This window comes from Eurosta solidaginis, chromosome 5 (assembly GCF_040869045.1).
Source record: "Eurosta solidaginis isolate ZX-2024a chromosome 5, ASM4086904v1, whole genome shotgun sequence".
In the NCBI taxonomy this organism is placed as follows: domain Eukaryota; kingdom Metazoa; phylum Arthropoda; class Insecta; order Diptera; family Tephritidae; genus Eurosta; species Eurosta solidaginis.
Genome location: NC_090323.1, coordinates 148,803,992 through 148,825,590, shown reverse-complemented (window position 1 = coordinate 148,825,590; position 21,599 = coordinate 148,803,992). Strand labels below are relative to the sequence as shown.

The window sequence follows — 21,599 nt, the reverse complement described above, 5'->3', positions numbered from 1 at the left end:
CTAAAATACCAAATAGATTCAAGGGGTTGTGTAGCGCAACCCTTTCAGGTTGCCAGCGCAATATATAGCTTCTGCAAGCCCAGTTGTCAACCCCACCTATCCGTGGCGAATCCTGTTTCATTAACAGTCAAGGCCCTGGCGACCCCGAGCTTCTCATGGATCTAGAGGTGGGAGGGCGGGATAGCCTAGAAGGTCGCATGTGTCATAACAAATCGTTCCCGAGATGGTCGGGCTTGGTACCGGAACGTACCAATATATAAAGCAGAATAAAACTTAGCTGGAAAAAAGTTGATATATATGGTTGTATTTAAGTAGCATAATGGTCTCTCGTTGTGGATAAGTATGGATAATTGTAAGAGTGGGTTGGTGCCCACCCTTCTTTTTGAAGTTTTTTGAAACTTCGTTAGGCCAAGTCGACCACATCATCTGATACTTGAGAGAATGTGATTAGTACTTGTGATAAATGAAGATGTATCTATGATACATCGTAGTAGTTTTTCACAAAGAACGAACATTTCAATCCTGTGGAAATGTTATCAATATACTGTAGTAGTAGTAGATGCTACAGTGATGCATTTCTATCAGATGTGTTTGGCAGGTTGTATCACATCCCTAAATTGTGATCCAGGTGTTCCTGGTGCTCAGAACGCGTTGTTCGCATCCCCTAATACTTGTATTAAAATTGTGGAATAGTATCATGTATCTGATGAGCCATGCATCAGAACAAGTTATTGCGAAATACTTGTACATAAAATTAGAATAGTAGTGGAATTCGGGGTGGTGCTGCCCTGCAAACGGATTGATAGACTCCATATCTAACCAAGGTAAGAACTTGTAATTCCAACGTCCCGATTACAAGATAAGTTGGTACCAATGATTCGTGAACTGAAGTGTTGAGGGAAGGCAACATGGAGCCGATAATTGGGCCACTGATCATGCAATTAGATCCGTGTCTGACACCGTGTGGTTGAGTCATCCACTGACAGGTACTCACGTTAAGCACCTATCGTAATTGTCATCAGAAATTAAGAATGCCCTCGGGTGCGAAGTGCTATGCGTTTCCGATAACACAACAAAAATTTATGAGTGTATGTCGGGCACTTAAGAGAGCAGACGAAAATGCTATCCGTAAGAGGATATAATGTCTGCTCCCAACCAGAATTGCCGGGTCACAATAGGGGATAGCACAATGTAGCTGAGAACGATAAAAGGCTGCCCACAGGGTAGAGTGCTATTGCAAGTCTTAGAAAATTTCGTAATGGTCTCTTGTAACTGCTATCAGAGAATAAAGTTCGTTGCCAGGACTATGCGTAGGGTCATTCCTTTTATTAGTTTAAGGGAACTTGTTGGCATAAGATCAATAGCTCTTAGTGGAATGATAATGGACACTATAACCGAAAAAAAGTACCTTGAAGCCATCTTCGACTCCAAACTATTATTATGGAGGCAACATTTCCACAAAACTATTTTTATGTAACTAGAATGTGCGGAAAAGCTTAACAGCGTATTTACCTGCAACTCCTACTACGTACCAAGGCATAAACGTGTGTCCAAGAACTACGGTCAGATAGTTTAGCAAAAAAAGTAGCGGCCAGTGTCCACAAAACCAATTTACATGCACAACTCCTTGCAATAGGTCGGTATATTATCATAGACAGACACAAGTAAGCAGAGTACTGCACCATTAAATCTACAGTGGAAGTCCCTCAGCTTTTAGGACTGTAAGAAATACTTACTTGAAAAAATATTCGGAAAAAATTTCTCAAAAACTGGCACAAGTAGAAATCAAAAAAGGGCATAATACTATTGATAGAGCGGTAGAATCGTTAACGAATATACTGGCCAATTCTTCCGAGCTCTGAAGCAATAAATGAAGTATAAGGACTTCGCAAAATACCTTATTGGAAAAGTTCTACTCCACGTAACATAAAAAAGTCGAACGGCTCTTGGACTGCCTCCAGTCAGGAAACTTTGGTTAAACCAATCTTCGAGCATTAGCAGGTGCGACCAATGTCACTATGTCAGAAAGTCGTGAAGGATCGCTGTGAGCGGATATCGTAAGCCAGGAGCAGATGATATTTTGTGTGATTTTCATTATGCAGAAGGCGCCGACTACAGGCAAATAAACATGTTTTCCTTTAACCTAAAACACTGCAGAGTTGTATTGGCTTACACATAAGGAACCACACTAACTTCGCGGATTGGACGCAGCTTATCACGCTTAAAGGAAAGGAAAATCGGCTGAAAGCGCACTTCAGGAAATCGCAAGCGATATTTCAAGCGGGTTAAGGGGCTTAGAATATTTCCGCGGTAGGCATGTCGGACGTAAGAGCCGACTAAAATCCACAAACAAGAAGGCTAAAAAAATTGAGCCTGAAGCATAAAAAAAATGGCATTTTCTCAGACTCGAGTTTCTGAGTGAAATATTAGTATTTTTTCTGTGTAGCGAAAAAAAAAACAAAAACAAGCGACCTTTTACTCATGAACTCGAGTCTGATGCAAAGAATTGCCCATTCCTGCAACACAGTCAGAAAATATACCAACTTACTCGATCCGGATGGCACCCACTTTATAGCAATCCACCACAATGGAAACATCGTACTATGATGATAGACATGAAGAAACGTAAGTTGGGCTGGCTTCTTGCGTAAAATAAAGAAAATGGTGTCGGCGAATTCCAGAAGTTTGGAAAAGTAAAACCACCAAACAGCAGCAGCAATCTGCAGGAAATCAATGAATGAAGTGTAAAGTAGTTCAATATATTTTAACCTCCCAGATCACCTACCCTCAGGTCCTCCTTCGAGTACAATTCACGACAGGGCTCACACCAAAAATTATATTTCAAGCGAATGCTATTGAAGAGAAGTTCCTTAAAGATATGCGCATTTAGCAGAGCCATACATAAATTGTAGATTAACATTAGGGATTTCAATTCGTACGGTTTTCGTCTGCAGTAAAAATTAGTTCGTTATTATAGTAACAGGATTTCAGTTGATTAATGAGCTGACTTCACCTTTGCATCCATTGCGGCAGAAAGCGTATCAATAGCAAATATAAACCAACGAGCCCGATCACATCACCAAAGGACTCGACCAATAACCAATCTTGTGTACGTTTATCCGCCAAATGTGCGTAAGGAATATTCGAGGAAATAAGTTTAAACAATTTGTGGGTATACGAATTCATTTTCAGAAATATGTAAGTAAAATTACAAAAAGTAATTGACGGCAAGATTTTTTTGAAGTTTCGTTGGAGCTCAAGAGACTTATCAAAATCACTCGCTGGGAAACTACTTTGCACTAAAATTTTGCAAATATTTTTATTTGGTTATATACATATTTTATAATTGTACTAATTTTAAATATATGATCGTCTTTAAAACTTCTTCTAATTTGTACTTAGTCTTGTGTAACATTAGGGTGTGTATTTTTTGCATGCCCTTCTTACAAAGTAAAAAAGTGTTTAACTTATTCGATTCGCAATCAATTTCATGTTGATGAAACGGGCATGCAATAATTGCACACAAATTGAACTTTTAAAAACCATTGCAGAAGTTTGAGGAAAACTTATCTGAGAAAACTGATTGATTCGTTCACTAAATCATTTTATTTTGCGTGTCAGAAAATTACTCTCTTATCCCGTTGACGCTTTCCCTTATTATGATAAGTTCGGCATGCATAGTGGGTTGTCTATCATACAGAACTGCCGTTGAGTTCTACGACGATCGAAGAAGATTTTACTATATGTTTAAAAATATGTATTATAACTATATAAGCCGCTACTATAACTGCCAAAAAGATTAACGTAACTTTGTGTTCCCCAAAAGAATATAGAACAAATTTTACAGAAAATTAAGCTGAACTAAAACTAAAAAACCACAAGAAATATAATACTTTTTTTTATCAAATACCGATGTGGTGGAGGAAATTTTATGCGAATATTTTCTTCAAATTGCATTTAGAACAGAGACGTAAAGGTAAAGAGAACCGCCACCAGAACGAGTAGTGGGAAACAGTAAACCATCGAAACACGGGTAGGTAATTCACCATGGGGGAGATGTGGCCTGAAATTCTTCAATTCCAACGCTAGAAAACTTTTGTGAAGTTTTAACGAAAATAACGAATTTTTTGTTAATCTTCAAGCATGGCTCAATTATATGGTTGGCTCAGCTCATCAGCTGATTTTATTTATTTCTTTGCATGGTCGATGGGATTGTCAAAGGAGATGGCAAACTCAAAATGAAACCAACACGTTGGCAACATTTTCTTACAACATACAAAAACTGCTAAGTTTTTTGTCTCCATTCCATATCATTCGCACCAACACTAACACGCAGATTTTTACAATCTGAACTAACATATTTTGTTTTTGTACAGATGAGCCAACCATATAGTTGAACCATGTCTTCAAGTATGTAATGTTCTTTTTTTCTCTCCTTTATATTGACATTTCGTTCTATAAAATAATTGTCAATAAATCGGTTATTGTGAGCATGTAAATCAATTTCTTGAAATCATGCAACTGAAATTGAATACAAAATTGATCAACGTCCTAATCTTTTTGCCAGTTAAACTTTAGGTTACTAATGGTAATTCAAAATTAATCCAGTGATTATCTTTGTGCAACATCTTCTGTTCTCCAGCTTCGTGAAAATTTTGCAGATCACGTCTTTATGGATTTACTAAAATTTTTAGGACGACTTTTGTTTGCAGCTCCTTGAAAATTATTTGCCAATAAAAATAAGGCACACCCTCATATACATGCATGCGTTCAACCCAACATTGACCTTAGCATAGATGTTAAATGCAATTCAAGTGGTGATAACTTTCATTTTCATAGTCGATTAGTTAATATTTGGACTCTAACGAAGCGTTAAAAAAAGTAAGATACTCTAAGTTCGTATGCAAGCGAGGGCTAAATAACCAGTTGCGTATTTCAGCAAAAGCTTACATAAAGCCGTCTTTCGCTCTAAGGATATGCGACTTGAAACCTATTGTGATGAATATTAGCAACACTAAGGGATACTATCATCTCTAAGCCGATGCTAAGCAGTGACTTGTATGCACATCAATAGATCAATCATTATGTCTACACATATGTACGTACACGCAGCGGAGAAGAGACGCACAAACACATTCAGATATCTTATCTGAGATGCTCCCAAAAGTATGCAATTATAATTGTGGAAGTGTCGCTCACAAATACACGCGCATATGAGAAGCTATACACGCGCATCTGTAGTTATAATTATATAGCAGTAACTAAGTAAATTCTGGAAGAGCCTACAAGTATGCAAACGAGAAATCACAGAGTATAAAAGGCAGCAACAGTAGAGGCACGACAATCAGTTTGATTTAAAACGCTATCTGGCGAGCAATAGCAGTGTTATTGTGAAGAACTTTAATAAAGGCCATTTTACATTATTGAATAGGGGAGTTATTTATTCAACAGTTTAGTGATTCAAACGTTAGCAGAAGATTGCAAATAAGGGGAATTGCAGTAAATTTGTTACAATTGGTGTCAGAAGAGGAATTGTTGAATAAATTCCAGAGAGGACAACAAGGACATGACAAAGTTAAGTGAATTAAGGATCCAGCAATTGAAAAAGGAGTTGGAGAACCGTGGATTGAATACAACCGGCAATAAGATCGAACATCAAGCACGGGTACGAGACGCTATGGAGTTGGAAGGAATTAATGTGGACGATGATGTCTTTTATCCTGATGGGGACGAGACAACAACAAAAATTGAAGAGAAGAACGGAAGTCCGAGTCTAGTCGCAAGCGGCGAGAATAATGAGATATCGGCTTTGTTATCACAGATATCGGCAAAAAGGGAAACCCAGGAAACACGCATAACAGAAATGTCATCACAAATATCCACACATATGGCATCCCAACTGGAATCGCAAGAGACACACATAACATCTAAGATTGAAGAACAGCAGACGCATATTTCAGAAATGTCGACACAGATTACATCCAAGATTGAAGCACAAGAAACGAGTATGTCAGAAATGTCGACACAGATTACATCCAAGATGGAAACTCAACTGGAAGAACAGAAGACATATATGACATCTCAGTTGGCTGAACAGTTGAAAGCACAAGAGGCTCGGTAAAAACTCCATCTTTTGACTGCTCTGTTCCCTTCCAGGTGTTTAAGCTTCAGTTTCAGAAGACCGCAACAGTGAACAATTGGAATGCTGAAGATAAAGTTGCAGCTTTATTAGTAGCATTGAAGGGGCCAGCAGCCAAAATCCTACAGACGATTCCCGAAGCATAGCGGAACAACTATGGAGCATTGATGGCTGCTGTAGAACGACGTTACGGAAGCGAACACAGTAAACAAATCTACCAAATAGAATTGCAAAACCGCTACCAAAAATCGAATGAGAATTTGCAGGAGTTTGCGTCGGACGTTGAAAGATTGGCTCATCTCGCAAATGCAGACGCACCCTTGGAATACACCGAGAGAGTTAAGATTCAGACCTTTATAAATGGCATACGGGACGTCGAAACAAAGCGAGCTACATACGCAAACCCAAAGCCAACATTCGCAGAAACGGTATCACATGCTCTGATTCAGGAAATAGCGTCGCTTCTGTGTAAGCCAGTTCTCAAAGCACGCCGTGTGGTATTAGAAAGGCCAGAGTGGGTAGACGCAATTACGGAAGCTTTAAAAGGAACGCAACAGAAGAATAATGGTGCAATCAAATGTTTTAAGTGTGGATAGCCAGGGCACATTGCACGTCATTGCAGCACCGGTCCTGATAGTTCCGACTTGGCTGGTCGAAAACGTAAAGCTGGAGGAGATAAGCAAGAGCGAGTCAGATGTAAAGATCGAAAACTTGCCCCAGCTATTGAATGTCCTGTGATATCTGTGTCGCAAATGGGAAGGAAATCAAGCAGTCTTACCGTCAGAGGAAATGTGGATGGAAAAGAACGTGTACTGACTGTAGATACGGGCGCATCTCATTCCTTGTTCCGATCTGATTTGGTCAACAGGAGAGTAAAACCCTTACCTGGAGCAAGGTTGCGTACGGTCACTGTGAAGTATAACCAAGTCCGTGGAGAAGTGATCTGTGAAGTCTTAATTGGGACGGTCATGGTTCTACACAAATTCGTTGTAGCGAAGATTATTGATGAAGTCATATTGGGAGTGGACTTCTTAGTTAACCATGACATCAGGATCGATATGCAGAGAAGGGTGATGCGTTATAAGAACCAGGATATACCACTTAACTTCAGTTTGGAGAAAGGGTTCAGTAGTAATCGAGTACTGGTGGAGAAGACTCGACAAAGACCACGAAAGTCAAAGGCAAAGGTTGATGGAACGAATGGGCCAAACAAAGCAAAATCAAAGATACCTGCGTACCCCAACGGGTTAGGGGGCCAGAATATTCCCGCGGTAGGTATGATTGTCGTAAGAGGCGACTAAAATACCAGATTCAACCCTTCAGGTTGCCAGCGCAATATATAGCTTCTCCAAACCCAATTGTCAACCTCACCTATCCGCGGCGAATCCTGTTTCACTAACAGACGAGGTTCTGGAGACCCCAAGCTCCTCATGGAACTTGGGGGTGGGGAGGGAGGGGATGGCCTGAAGGTTTAATGTGGCCACATAAATCGTTCCCGAGATGGTCGGGCTAGCACCTTAATGGTGCTGTGGTACCGGAGCGTACCGGATCTGTATCCGGCAAAGGACCATTACATCGATATCACTCCCCAAAGCCTTCGGGGAGCAACCTCATCGCTACAACAACAAAAACAACAACAACAAAGATACCTGCGAGAGAAACACTGGCATAGACAAACCCTAATGGACGCACTAAAACGACTAAAATAATTTTCCAGAAAGGATGCAAGGGTGCTTTCGAGCCAGCGCGCACTACTGTTGTGAAACGTCAAGACGATACTGATGATGCAAAGTCAATCCGTCAAGATCAAGCTCTGCGAAGTAGTTCTTCATTGGTCAAACAACAGAGTGCGAGGGAACGATCCAGGATAATGAGTAGTAAGATGAAACGCAGGTACGATGAGAACAATAATTCAGAAGCCTTCTTGGAGGGAGATTTGGTACTGCTATACAACCCTCACCGACGGAAAGGTGTTCCATCCAAATTTTGGTGCAGTTGGGAAGGCCCGTGCAGAGTTATGAAGAGGATCAGTGATCTCATCTGCCATATACAAACAATTGGGAAACCACGAAATAGAAGGGTGGTTCATTTGGAGAGGCCAGCAGCGTTTAGATCGAGAGATTTCTCTGATCGGGACGATCAGACTTAGGTAGAGGGCAGTGTGGCGAATATTAGCAACACTTAGGGATACTATCATCTCTAAGCCGATGCTAAGCAGTGACTTGTATGCACATCAATAGATCAATCATTATGTCTACACATATGTACGTACACGCAGCGGAGAGAGGCGCACAAACACATGCAGATATCTTATCTGAGATGCTCCCAAAAGTATGCAATTATAATTGTGGAAGTGTCGTTCACAAACACACGCGCATATGAGAAGCTATACACGTGCATTTGTAGCTATAATTATATAGCAGAAACTAAGACGGCCCATACATGACACAAAAGCCATGCGCAAATATAAAACGACGAAATTTGTGCAAATGAAAATTTTGACATACACGGCTCAAAAACACTGCGCAATATTCATTTTTAATGTAGCACCACAAATGAAACATGTGTTTTAATTGTATAAAAAAGGCACTAATTGTATAAAAAAACACTATTTATTTTCCACAGTGCTTGTAATTCACAGTATAAGTGGAAAAACTCACACCAGAAGCGTTTATTTTCCATAGTATTTATAATTTTTATATTTTAGTTGCAAGACCAGCTCAACTCATTGCAGCACTGCGCAATATTCATTTTTCAACTAGCGCAACAAATGAAACGTGTATAAAAAATTATTATGTATTATTGAATTTGTGTGAATTCCTGTTGCAAGCTAAGATGGTCCTTATGCCTTCGATATTAACATTTTTAAGCAACAATTACTGATGTTATATTATCAGAAACAACGGGTAAACTGTGTAACATTCACCACACACGAAGAAAAAAGCATGTGCAATATTTGCAGACATGCGTAAATATCAAAATCGTTTTGATTTTAGCGCAGTTCTCTGCGCAAATAGCGCAACCAGTGCACACACCGGGCAAATCCTTGTGCAAATTGGTAATTGGCATAAGGATACTTGAGCCGTGTAATTTGCGTATAAGTAAATTCTGGAAGAGCGTAGAAGTATGCAAACGAAAAATCACAGAGTATAAAAGGCAGCAACAGTAGAGGCACGACAATTAGTTTGATTTAAGACGCGAGCAATAGCAGTGTTATTGTGAAGAACTTTAATAAAGGCCATTTTGCATTATTCAACAGTTTAGTGATTCGAACGTTAGCAGAAGATTGCAAATAAGGGGAATTGCAGTAAATTCGTTACACTATCAAATAGCACATATTTGTTTTCGCGACACAGCGTTAGGGTCCTATACCAACCTTTGAGGTCGATGAACCTATCCATACAGTAAGACATTTGTGGGGAGCTACCCCTCCCTTGAAAAAAGGTCGATGTGATTTAGTTATGCTCTAATTGATGCTGCAAATGGTTTCCTGTGGTGTTTATATCGAGTAGTTTGTCCGACCTCCGATAGATTCTATGTGTTCTCATTTAAAAGTATATTCCCCGTAGAAGGTTCCTCCCAAAAAATCCATGAAAACAAGGATAATGTGGATGGTCTGGATAGAAAGGATCCTCTTCTGTTCTACGCTTTCTCTAAGTAAGATAGTAGTTTATTGCGCCATGATTTCACTGGTACTATTGCACTATATCTCCAAGCTATGTGAAGGTCCAGTGACCTTTCCTCTATTCTTCCGACAGTTTTTGCGGCTTCATTATTGTTTTGTGGTTCTATTTAGATTCATGGCATACTGATGCCTCGTATAATGCTATCAAGCAGGTTACGGTGGACAATAGGTGGTAAGTAGATTCCCCTGAACAACCAATGCTAGTTTGTATTCGCATATTAGTTATATGTAGGTAAAACTGCTCTTAAATATTCAAGCTAGGACTTTGAGTTTATTTAATGATATCTTATGGTAGGGATTTGCAGCCTGCATTGAGCTCACTTATACCAATTCTGTGTTATGGCTAGACATCTTTAGCCACACCTTCGTCACTCATTCTCTTTTGCTCCGTCGGTGAAATGACACAATGATTAGAACAGATCGCGGCTCTTGGACACTACTACAACTGCAAATACAATTTTTTCCCAAGTTTTATTGTCACTTGAACGGAAATCTTGAATTCAGACTGGTTATTCAACAGACCATTTCTGCTCTCTAGGGTCTCATTAATGAAACACTCGATAATCTTTCCAATCGAATCCAGCATAGATAGAAGCTTGAAGATGGCTGCACCGGCGTCTCAAAAGGCTTAAGCAAAAACAACATTCTTTGAAGTTTCCTCGGGCGAGGTAAAAAATCTTGTGTCGGAAAAAGGGTTTGACCCTATACTAATCAGTATAGGACATTTGAGTTTCTTTTATATCTCTTTTTTTTGTTTGGCCATCAACGTTCTGCAGGAGTTCGTTGAAGCACGTCCCGAGGCGTTCGTAGTAATGCTCTATTTTCCATTAAGAGCTTCACAGATACTTACAAATATTTTATTTTGTGGCATATATTCATACATACATTTTTAAAATATAAACCGGTATAATTAAGTAACTCATTCGATCTAAACTTAAACTCTCACGATACAAATTCCAGGCCAGAGAGATAGGCACGTTAGCCACAGCATCAGAGAACCGATCACATTCGATGACCCAGATCCATCGTAGTAGTTTGCATAGATACCAAAAGTCAGTAGGTTATCCGCCGGAGCTTTCAAATCTATTGATACCGAATGTGACTTGCTGAAAACCCAAGTGAAATAAAAAAAATATATACAAATTCAATACCAAATGCAAAAACTCACCCTGCATCAATAACTTTCCACTCTACCTGCTCTGGTTGCAACGAATAAAAATTCAAATCCAAGGAGTTGGGCATAAGTAATAAACGTGTGGCCTTTTCAAAGTTGCCCATAATATTCAAATGCTTAAAGGCAAACCCTGGAGCGACCGCTGTATTTGCAGGATGTAAAAGACCACAACTGGCGACTGACATATTGGTGCAAGCATAAATGCCACAAATGGCTACATCGCTATATTGCTCCTTTTCGTATGAGCGGAGAGCTCTAAAAACGCCAAAACGATATTGATAAGCGCCCGGAGCAGCTCCACTGTTATTGCCATATATCCGCTGACTGGGCGTAGTTTCAATCGAAATGGTGCAGCAAATTTTTTCGTAGCACTGCTGCATTGAAATTGGTGATGATGAGTTCAGTTGCAGTAGTTGGGACTTAAAATTATCCAGTTTAGGATCACGCAGTAAGCTGATACCGGTTTGTGGTGTGGAGGTTAGATTAGCGAATTGTCGTTTTATAGGTGAGGGGACAGCGATTCCCTGGTCAAATTTAGGCACTTTTGCTACAAAAAGTTGACGTACACCCATACCGCCGATAATTGCAGCCGTTAAAGCGCCGTTATCACCAACATAAATGCCTGATCCGGTGGCACCTGATTCGGGACGACTACCGCCTGCAGAGATTACAGTGACGTTATTACCCCAAGCCCAGGACTGTTGCAGTTGATGGGCTAAAAGGGGGAAAAAAGTAATAATCATCATTATTAAGTGAATCTTAACTGCCTAGGCGATTTTGGCTGTTACGTATCAAGCCTTCCCTGCCTTGCGACATTTGCCGTCAATTCGATGTAAAAGAGATCAATTTTTCCTTAACCTGTCTATCCCAATGAAATGAAGGTCTCTCCATTTCCCTACGTTCAATTATGGATATAGGAAAGAGTCCTGATCATGGTAATTTCCTCAATACTCGCCCTCGGCATCACAGATAGAATCATAAGTCTTCTCTCGTACACTCAAGAGGATATCCCATCTCGTTTCGAAGCCAATCATAATTCCGTGCCATAAATCATACAATTTCCTACTCAGTTCATAGAAGAACTTGTTGGGAAAAGTGATTCTCCGCGTGATAATGTTGACTTCCAGATACGCCTAGTTATTCTCAGCTTCGACTCTAAATCACTTAACCCTGAGGTAGCTACCACAAATAAAATGGGCCGATGATGACAACGAGTACTTTCTTTTATAAGCGTTCATCGCAAAAACGTCTCTATCTAAACTAGAGACCACCGGGCTTATGTTGCGCATTTTAAGGAATGCCTTCACAGCCAAGACTGCTGCTAGAATTATCTTCAATCAGTTCGGCGAACTTGTGCTTTAGTCTTTCAGTTATTACTCTATATAAGACCTTTTATATTGAAGTGTGAAAAGCCTTACGTTGTAAGTTAGCAACGCTTTTCTTCTCACGCCAAAAATTTCTGATGATACGTCTACCATTGGACGCGTGATCTGACACTTCCTACTGGCTATTAGCACTAACTTTGCAACATTATTCTCGTGCCTAAACTGCTGACGATATGTCTACCATTGGGCGTGTGACCAAACACTTTAACTTTAGCATCAACAGTATCACACGGTGTATGGGAGATCGTGACACGAAGAGGGAAAAGAGACGCTTACTTTAAATAAGAATAAAGGCTGCACGGTGTGAGTGTGAAGAGTCTCAGATGCTGACTGATAAGGAAAATATCCGAGAATTTTTCCATAAGATCTGGCAGGTGGCGGAAGGTTTAAATACCGGGACAGATTTCTGTAGAAACGATGATAGCGACCTGGTAATTGATTTACGTCACCTGCAAAGGAGCTGACGAACCAGAAAAAGAAAGTGAACATCAATAACAATACACAGTTAAGCAAGGCTCACCTGTTAAGAATGGCAACTCAGACTTCCACATGCTGGTAAATATAATATTTCGTATGCCATACTTCACGACAAGCTCTTCAGTTGGTGTATAGAAATTCAAATCGAAGCAAATGAAATGACCAAAACGTACACCAAAATCCGTGTCGAATATAGCAAACTCTGGCTCAAATGTTGTATTCCTACGTTCCACGTAAATATTAACCTTTCGATAACGTGATATGACGCTGCCCCTTCGATCGAATACGACATTCGTATTGTATATATTGAGCGCATTGGCGGCACATGGTCGTGGATCGAAGGCAGCATTTGCTGTGCAGTTTTCTTGCTCAGTCAAATTTATAACAACATATTTACGATTCATTCGTGCGGCACAAGATAATTTTATTAGGAAATATTCATATTTGGACGTTTCACTTGTGAGTAGACATGGGATTATACGATCTTCAGGTGCTGGCACATAAGTGGGTTTGAACTCATTGTTAAGTGAGCTTTCAGGAAAAACTACAATATCTGTGTCAAGTGCTTCAGCTGATTGCAATATTTGTATGTAGGCATCTGTGTGGTTGGCTATGAGCTGTGCTGTTGTTAGGCCGGTAACGTCGGGACGGAATTCAACTACACCGGCAATGAAGTGTGTGTCGTTAATGGTGGAAGACTGCGAAAGATTTGTTATGTTATCTGATTAATATTATAAGTTTGATAGTATGGGCTTAAGAGAATTTGGATAATTTATTGTCTCTATGTTTGAGTGTTTAAATGTTTGGATGATCATGGGGTAATGAGATTCAAGTCAGAACTCTGAAGAGATTTGCATGGAATTTGGCCTCTTCATAGCTGGATTAATTGGATTTGGATTAAGGTCTAATGCTGGAAACGTGTGCAGAACTTCCGCCTCAAATTCGGCTAAGGGACCACTTTGAGATTATCTCCAGATCATTTAGGATTATTTTCGGTATTACTTCGAAATTATTGCGGGACCAGTTTGATATATTTTGGAAATTTTTTTCGGGATCATTTTGGAATTGGGATTGCTTTTGATAGAAGCGTCGTTCGATATTTTCGATAGTTAAAAATATACTATCGATAGTGTGGAATATATCGTACTACAAATTATGGCCAGATTCAATCTTCCACATATGCTTGTAATGTAAATGCATAAATAAAAGAGCTGCCATGTATCGGGTAATCCAATCAGAAGTTATGATAAAAAATATCCTTCGAAAATTGCCGGATTTTGGGCGGAAAAGCCACTATCGAAACTTTCGATTGTCGCCCATAAAAAAATCAGTTTTCTTCTAAATTAAAATTATCGATAGTAACATTGACATTGGGGAAAATTTCGGGTTAGTTTCAGAGCTATTTCGAGATCATTTCGGGACTATATCTGGACTTTTCGGATAGTTTCGTAAGCCATTTGATTGCTTTCGGAATCTTTTCGGGATAATTTTGGAAAGTTTCGGGACTACTTCGTGATAATTTCTGCATTATAAAATTTCAAAACTATCTAAGAATAATTTTGGAAAAGCTGTCGCGAGCATTTCAGGGCTACTTTACGTTCATTGTGGGACCATTCTGAGATCCTATTTGGACTATATATGAATAATTTATTGACGATTTTGAAATTATCATGAGATAATATAGGATTGTTTTCGATATTACTTTGGACGTATTTCGGCCCAATTTTACACATTCAAGGAATTGTTTTGATAATAATTTTAAGATTCTATTAGGGATTGCTTACGGCATCCTAAACATACTATTGGGGACCAATTCGGGAATTGCTTTGTGGATCATTTATGAACTATCGCTAGACTTTGCGGATAGTTTTGAGTTCTTTTCGGCATAGTTTCGTAAATATTTCCCGATTATTTCCGGTGCTTTCGAAATCATTTCGGAATAATTTTTGGATCGTTCCAGAATTTGCAGGATAAGATTACTTGATAATTTCCGATTTAGTTTTGGTACCATTTCGTAATGATTTCGGAATTGTTTTTCGATAGTAACAGGGCTTTTTTTGGTTCATTGTGGGACCTTTTCGAGATCATTTTGGGATTATTTAGGCATCAATTAGGGTCTGCTCCTGGTATAATTAAGGAATTCTCGAATCATTTCGTGACTATCTCTGAAACATTTCGAGATTGTTGTTATGCTTCTTCAGTGACTATTTCAGAACTATTTCGAAGTGCTAGGACTATGTCTAAGACTATTTTCAAAGACTATTTCGCGTTTGCTTTCGGTATCATAAGGGACTTTTTTGTCACAGTTTCGGCACCACTTCCGGTTTATTTCGAGATTATTTGAGTTATCACTTCGTGACTATTTCCGAAACACTTAGTTTTATGAATCATACTGCGGCTATTTTGGTATTATTTCTTAATTTGACTGTTTTAATAATTTTCTCTACAAGCAACATATGTTTAGAATTGAATCCAACTTGAGACAAAATCCTAAAAGTTTTTGGCAATACATCAACAAGAAACGGAAAAGTTGTCGGTTTCCAACTACCTGTCTTACGATGGTACTGTATCCGACAACATAGTTGATTCTTGTAATCTGTTCGCAAATTTTTTTCAAAAAGTGTATGAAGTTCATGCACCTAGTAACTATACAACGCCCAATGCATTGACGTTGGATCAAGTTGATGGCTTTAGCGTCTTGCCACAGGATGTTGCGAACGCAATATCTATTCTAAAAAATAGCTCAAAGCTGATCACGAGGGGTTTCCTCCAATATTTTTCAGGCTACTTAACTCAATCATATCTACTCCCATCGCTAAATTATTCAATAAGTGCTTAAGTAAAGGTATCTTTTTAGACTCTTGGAAGCTTTGCACAATATTGCCAGTCTACAAATCGGGCAACCGAAATGACTAATCTAACTATAGACCCATTGTGAAACAAATTAATTTTGCAAAAATCTTCGATCACGTGGTCAAAGCTAAACTATACGATCACGTTCAATTATATATCTCTATACATCAACACGGATTTGTACCCTCGAGATCAAGTATATTGGCAGGCGCAAGTTGCTAGGTCTACAACGTTTGGAAGAGAGAAGGGCTTATTTTTCTATTATTTGTGTGTATAATGTGAGGAATTCTAGAATTAACTGCGAACTCATTTCTAATTTAATACATGTTCACTCATCAAGTCTTAATTTAAGGACAACTCGTTTATTCGATTGTAATTTTTCATGCAACCAATTATGGTTTCATTGAGCCACTCACAAGATGCGTTCGAATATGTAATACATATCCTAAAAATTTGAATTTCAGTTTAGAGATAATTAGCTTTAAGACTAGTCTCTTTATACTTTTTAATTAATGAGTCTGTTAGAACTATTCGGTAGACAATAATAAATAAATAAATAAATAAATAATTTTGCTCTGCCTGTGAGTATTTGCGAGCTGCCAAGCTACTTATCGGATTGCAACAAAACTTAGTAGGTTTATTACATATATTCAATGGAAGGATGTAGGCATTCCTACTCCGAAAACAACTGTCAGATCTGCTTGAATTTTGGTACGTTAACCTAGAGCTCATCTTCTTTTTTGGCAATAATCGTTCTTAAGAAAGAAAGTGATATGTGATTAGAGCGTGGGAACAGATAGAGTATGGTCTTTAGTACCTCATCAAAAATCAGCTTCACCTTAGAAATGTCTACACAATTTCCAGTCGTATTTTAGAAGGCGTAAGTTGGATTCTAGAATAACCAATTGGAGTTTCGAAAACCTCAATTGAATTTTAGAGTAGTCAATTGAAACATTGAAACCGTCAATTGGATTTTAGAAAACACTATTTGGATTTTAAAAAAACGTAAATTGGATTTTAGAAATAGTAACTTTTATTATTTCACACCCTATTTATTTCGAATTTTTTTCAACATAAATAAATTATTATTGATAACAGCGTAATATAAATGTAATATAACAAAAATACGATCATGAACATGGAAAAGCAGTTGAAAATTGTATTTAAAATGCCTCATGTCTTCTCTGGCAATGGCATCTGTATGGAAACTTGCGCTGTGCTGTACTGCTCTTGCACCATCTCCTCCGGTTACTGTAGCCTTAGCGTCATCTATTAGTTTTTCAACATATTTCAGTCGTTGCTCGCATACCACGGAGCCTACTGTTACAGGAATTTCCATGTGGCTTTTTACTTTAGCCCATATATTCTCCATGGGGCTTAGCATGGAACTAAATGGACCCAACCGCAAAAGTTTGGACCTTCCTCTCGAATGCTCCTCGATGACAGCTCCTAAGCGCGAGTGGCATGGCGCGTTGTCGCATACAATGACCTAGTCACTAACACTATTGCCTTGTTGCTCCCAATTGTCAAGCATATTTTTTGCCCATTCAGCGCAGGTAGATGCGTTGTACGACCCTCGTTGTCTATCGATAGTCACTACGCCTTAAGCTGATATTGCTCCAATTAGATGCACGTTCAGCCCTCTGGATAAGGGAACCTGCTGTGCAGCACGACTGCCGACTTTCGACCGCCCCTTAGTATGCCTACAAAACAAATTAAAATTGGTCTCGTCGATTCAAACTACTTATTTGCCACCTCTTATATTGTTATTAAGTACCACGACGTAGCTAGCACATTTCTCTTTATTCTCCACGCTGTTCATGGTTACCGGCTGAATGTGAACAGTTTTCAGGGAATACAGCTTACCTTCGAGGTAATTGCCCACTGTAGACTGGGATAGGGCTATGCCAAAATCGCTTTAAATAAGCTCACCGATTTGTTTTAACATCAAGCTGCAATCCTCCTCAAGCCACCCCAACATTACATCCACCTGGTCAGTTGTTAACAATTTCGGCCTATTACCACCTCTGGGTTTGGATGTGTTTCATCCACAGTTCACCCATGACCACGTCGTTTTATAGGGAACAGCCAAATTCTGGGCCAAAGTCACCCTATTCTCTCCCGGTCTTGCGATGAGGTTGTAATGTGCAGTCTTCTACCGCGCGCATTAATTCCTGAGTACACAGAGTCAATGTAACAAAAGCTGTGACAAGATGATACGGATATGAGTTACCCGTTATATTACATCTACACATAGGACAACCTCCTTGCTCCTCTACAATTCTTTGGAGACACTCGGTATGAAAAAAATGCCCACAAGGCGAAATTTTGCTTACTTCCTTGCCGCGGCCCATAGAAATAAGGCAAACCGACGGATACAATGTTCTCTTGAAAATTATTAATTTATGTAAAAAAAACTTGCATTGACAAATACAAAATTATTTTGCAAAGTATGTATGTATATGTTTTTGGAATGTGAAGTGAAAATTTTCTAAAATCCACTTCACCCTTTCTGAAATACAACTGGAAATGGTGTAGACTTAATTTTTAAAAGAACACATTGACCTAGAAAAATCAGTATAAAACTACAAGTAAATCGCTAGTTAGTTATAATTACCTACATTAGTTGTTTAAAGTTAAGATAATACGCAAACAAATATTATGCCCATAATTTGATTTATAATCTTATCTATATACAAGTCCGTATCTATATCAGTCTAGGATATCTATTGTTGAAGTTTGCAAAAAAAGTGTAATATAATTAGCTGCAAAAAGACTGGCGTAAAACTAGTGTTTAGTACATGAAAAAAAAATATATAAAATGCATGAAAAGCTTACACTCTACATATGGGGCATTTCTGGAGAAGTGAAAAAAAGTGGCTATTCGTCCGTAAACATTTCTTCATCATCCAGAAAGAAGTGTAATGAAGAAAACAGCAGAAATATAAATAAATACTTCTATAAATAGGAAGATATGATTTTTCCAAAATTTTCGTGTTTAAAAATATATATTTTTTTCTTTCAGAAGGATGAGTTCGTATGGAATGTCCCATAGGTATGTGTAGTAATAGACCAAAGTTCTTCTTTTTAAATTTGTTGAATCACTTTCGAATTGGTTGTTAATCCAGTGCCGAGGGGCGATTTCTTTTAAAAAAAACTTTTTTTGTAAAGCATTTTTATGTTTATTGTTACTACTTGCCCCAGGTTTTGAACCTAGAACCTTTGGTATTGTAGGCAAGCACACTATTCCAAAAATACTGCGACCTCATGCTTTAAATGGCAATCGCGTTTTCATTTATTTTGTTTAAATACTTCCAACTTTTTTTCACTCCGCAGCTTAAAGTCTAGGGCAATCAATAGGCGGCTTACCTGACTAGCGGCGACTTGCAATAAAATTCCGAACAAAAGCTTAACAAAAATATGCACCGATTGTTGGGCCATTTCAATAGCAATATTGGACCCAATGCTGTCAGTCGAGCAACTAATCTTACCGCTTTGATATTTAAGTTTTTAGCTTGTGCTCTTCTTCAACTTCTTATATATACCTATATCTATATGTACGTATGTATGTCCATTATGGTGGCCCTTTTAATTCAAACTAGTATCGCCCGTGGTCGAAATTCGACCAACTTGTATTTTTTTCAACTTACTCTATGCATCCAGTGTTGGGGTAGTACAATAATGCGTTAATAGTTGAGCAGTGAGTGGAAATAAAGCAAACTGATCTATCTTACTTAAAGTTCTCATTAAAATTTTGAATTGACCTAAGACGTTGTAATCTTTGATTGCATTTTCTTAAATTTTCTACATTCTTTTCAAATTTAATTATAAGTTTTGGTGTAGAGCTCCATAAAAAAAATATAACAAATATGTAAAATGAAATGAAATTTACATAGAATTGTGGTGAAATTACTTGAATTGAAAATTTGCTTTTTATACACCACCCGGGACATACGCCGTTGGCGCGCTAGCGAAGTTAGTTTTGGGTGCTCGGTTCCCCAGTAGGCTTATATCACCAATATAAAGTATATATACATATATCGCCCATTTGCTTCAATACCGTCATAATTCAAAAAACACGAATTTTTAGTTAAGAACGAAGAAATGCGCTAAAGGAATTTAACCTATTTCACACCACCTGTTAGGTATGCAATCGACGCTTTACTATTACATATGTATTTATAATTAATTAAATAAAATTATAATTTGCCTTTAATTTTTATAAATGAATTTAGTTAGTTTCAACTAAAGTTAACTCATTATTTGTGATTTTCTTGAAAACAACTAAAATAAAAAACAAATAATCTGTTAAATAAAGACTTATGTATTTACGCGTAAGTAAAATTGCCACAAAAAATGGGCCGTTCATAAATTAATTCTATTTAAGGTTTTTTGGTACGCTACAAATTATTTTGGAACAGTTTTTTAGGATTTTGGTAGAGGCTATTATAGGTAAGTGGCAACATTGGGCACCATATTTGTATGTACGTGAAACATTTGTGCTTTCGAATTTAGCAGGGAATCATAAAGGTTTGGGTCTTTGAAATTCGCATTAGAACTCTTAGATAATTGTTCCCAAAGATGGCGCGCTTGTGCACGAAAATTAATTTCGATATTTGTATGAATTGTTCGAATTTACAAAAAACTTTTTCTATTAATTATAACAAATAGAGTAATAATAGAGTAATTGTTAACAAAAATAGGCCTATGCACTGCGGCTGATCAATACGAATCGATTCATATAACTTTTATATGATTTTACGTATGCTAAGTATGCGAAATAGCCTGTCAATTGATTGTATGGAAATTTTGTTAGCGTATTAATATATAGATAGTGGGTAAAATTCTGCCTATGCAATACGGTCGCCATGATGCTGGTTGCCGTTTTCACCTAAAATCAAGGGACGTTTTTTTTCGTTTAATATACAACGTGAAATTTTCCGATTCAGTCAAGTCGCATTTAAATAATAATAAACTAAGTTGAAATAAACGAATATATAATAAAGTAAAATAAGAAATAAAATAAATTAGCATAAAAGACAATATAAAAATTTAATGTTATATTTTTTAAAATTTTTTGGTTTTTGTTCAGTAAAGACGTACTTTATTTAAAATGAGGTTTAATCTGCAAATGCAAAAACATTTTCGGGCAAATTTGCCATTAATTGTTATAAATGAATTTAGTTAGTTTCAACAAAAGTTAACTCATTATTTGTGATTTCATATTTTCTTGAAGACAACTAAAATAAAAAACAAATAATCTGTTAAATAAAGACTTATGTATTTACGTGTAAGTAAAATTTGCCACAAAAATGGGCCGTTCAAAAATTAATTCTATGCACTGCGGCTGATCAATACGAATCGATTCATATAACTTTTATATGATTTTACGTATGCTAAGTATGCGAAATAGCCTGTCAATTGATTGTATGGAAATTTTGTTAGCGGATTAATATATAGCTAAGCTATACCCGCCTTCCCGATACCGGGCCATCTCGGGAAGTATTTATGGCCTTACCGCAGTAAGGGGCGCTGCTGTGGCGGACGGTTCTTTCCCCGTATATAATACTGGACCGCTGAGCCCGCCTTGTCGGGCAGGTGGTCGTACGACCAAGATGAACAACTCATTACCTGACTGTAATAAGGAGGATGTAAAGAGGAGGACTGAGTCGCAATCCAAGGACGACAAATACGAATTAAGCGATGCGTCGGACTCGGGGAGCGAGAGTAGTGCTGATTTAATGAACTCCGTGTTGGAGAAGCACACAAATGAAAACGGAGTAGAAGAGTGGAGAAGGGTACGGAGCAGAGGAAGTAAAAGAGCTCTCTCGCAGTACCGTGCAGCACTAAGAATTGTACAACGCTTGGGAGCAGTGGTCGACCCAA

At 38.1% G+C, this 21,599-nt stretch overlaps 1 protein-coding gene across 2 annotated transcripts; it reads right to left on the bottom strand.

Moving 5' to 3' along the window:
• Positions 1–10,667: 10,667 nt before the first annotated feature.
• Positions 10,668–19,199, bottom strand: LOC137253807 (vanin-like protein 2). 2 transcript variants are annotated; one of them, XM_067791298.1, is made up of 4 exons: positions 19,083–19,199; positions 12,904–13,558; positions 10,993–11,713; positions 10,668–10,930 (listed from the first exon to the last, which is right to left on the bottom strand). In XM_067791298.1, the coding sequence occupies exons 1-4, from the start codon at positions 19,152–19,154 to the stop codon at positions 10,759–10,761; spliced, it is 1,620 nt and encodes a 539-aa protein (XP_067647399.1). In that variant the 5' UTR covers positions 19,155–19,199; the 3' UTR covers positions 10,668–10,758. The 2 variants fall into 2 exon arrangements, with proteins under 2 accessions (XP_067647399.1, XP_067647400.1); XM_067791299.1 differs by having other exon boundaries at positions 10,993–11,656.
• Between the last annotated feature and the right edge of the window lie 2,400 nt (positions 19,200–21,599).

Bases quoted from the DNA above. Each gene is read 5' to 3' on its own strand.
- LOC137253807 (XM_067791298.1), bottom strand. From the start codon at position 19,154: ATGGCCCAACAATCGGTGCATATTTTTGTTAAGCTTTTGTTCGGAATT. The intron at 11,714-12,903 runs GTGAGCCTTGCT...TCCCCCTTTTAG, and splicing joins TGAGTTGCCATTCTTAACAG to CCCATCAACTGCAACAGTCC. The intron at 10,931-10,992 runs GTGAGTTTTTGC...TTGGGTTTTCAG, and splicing joins TGGAAAGTTATTGATGCAGG to CAAGTCACATTCGGTATCAA.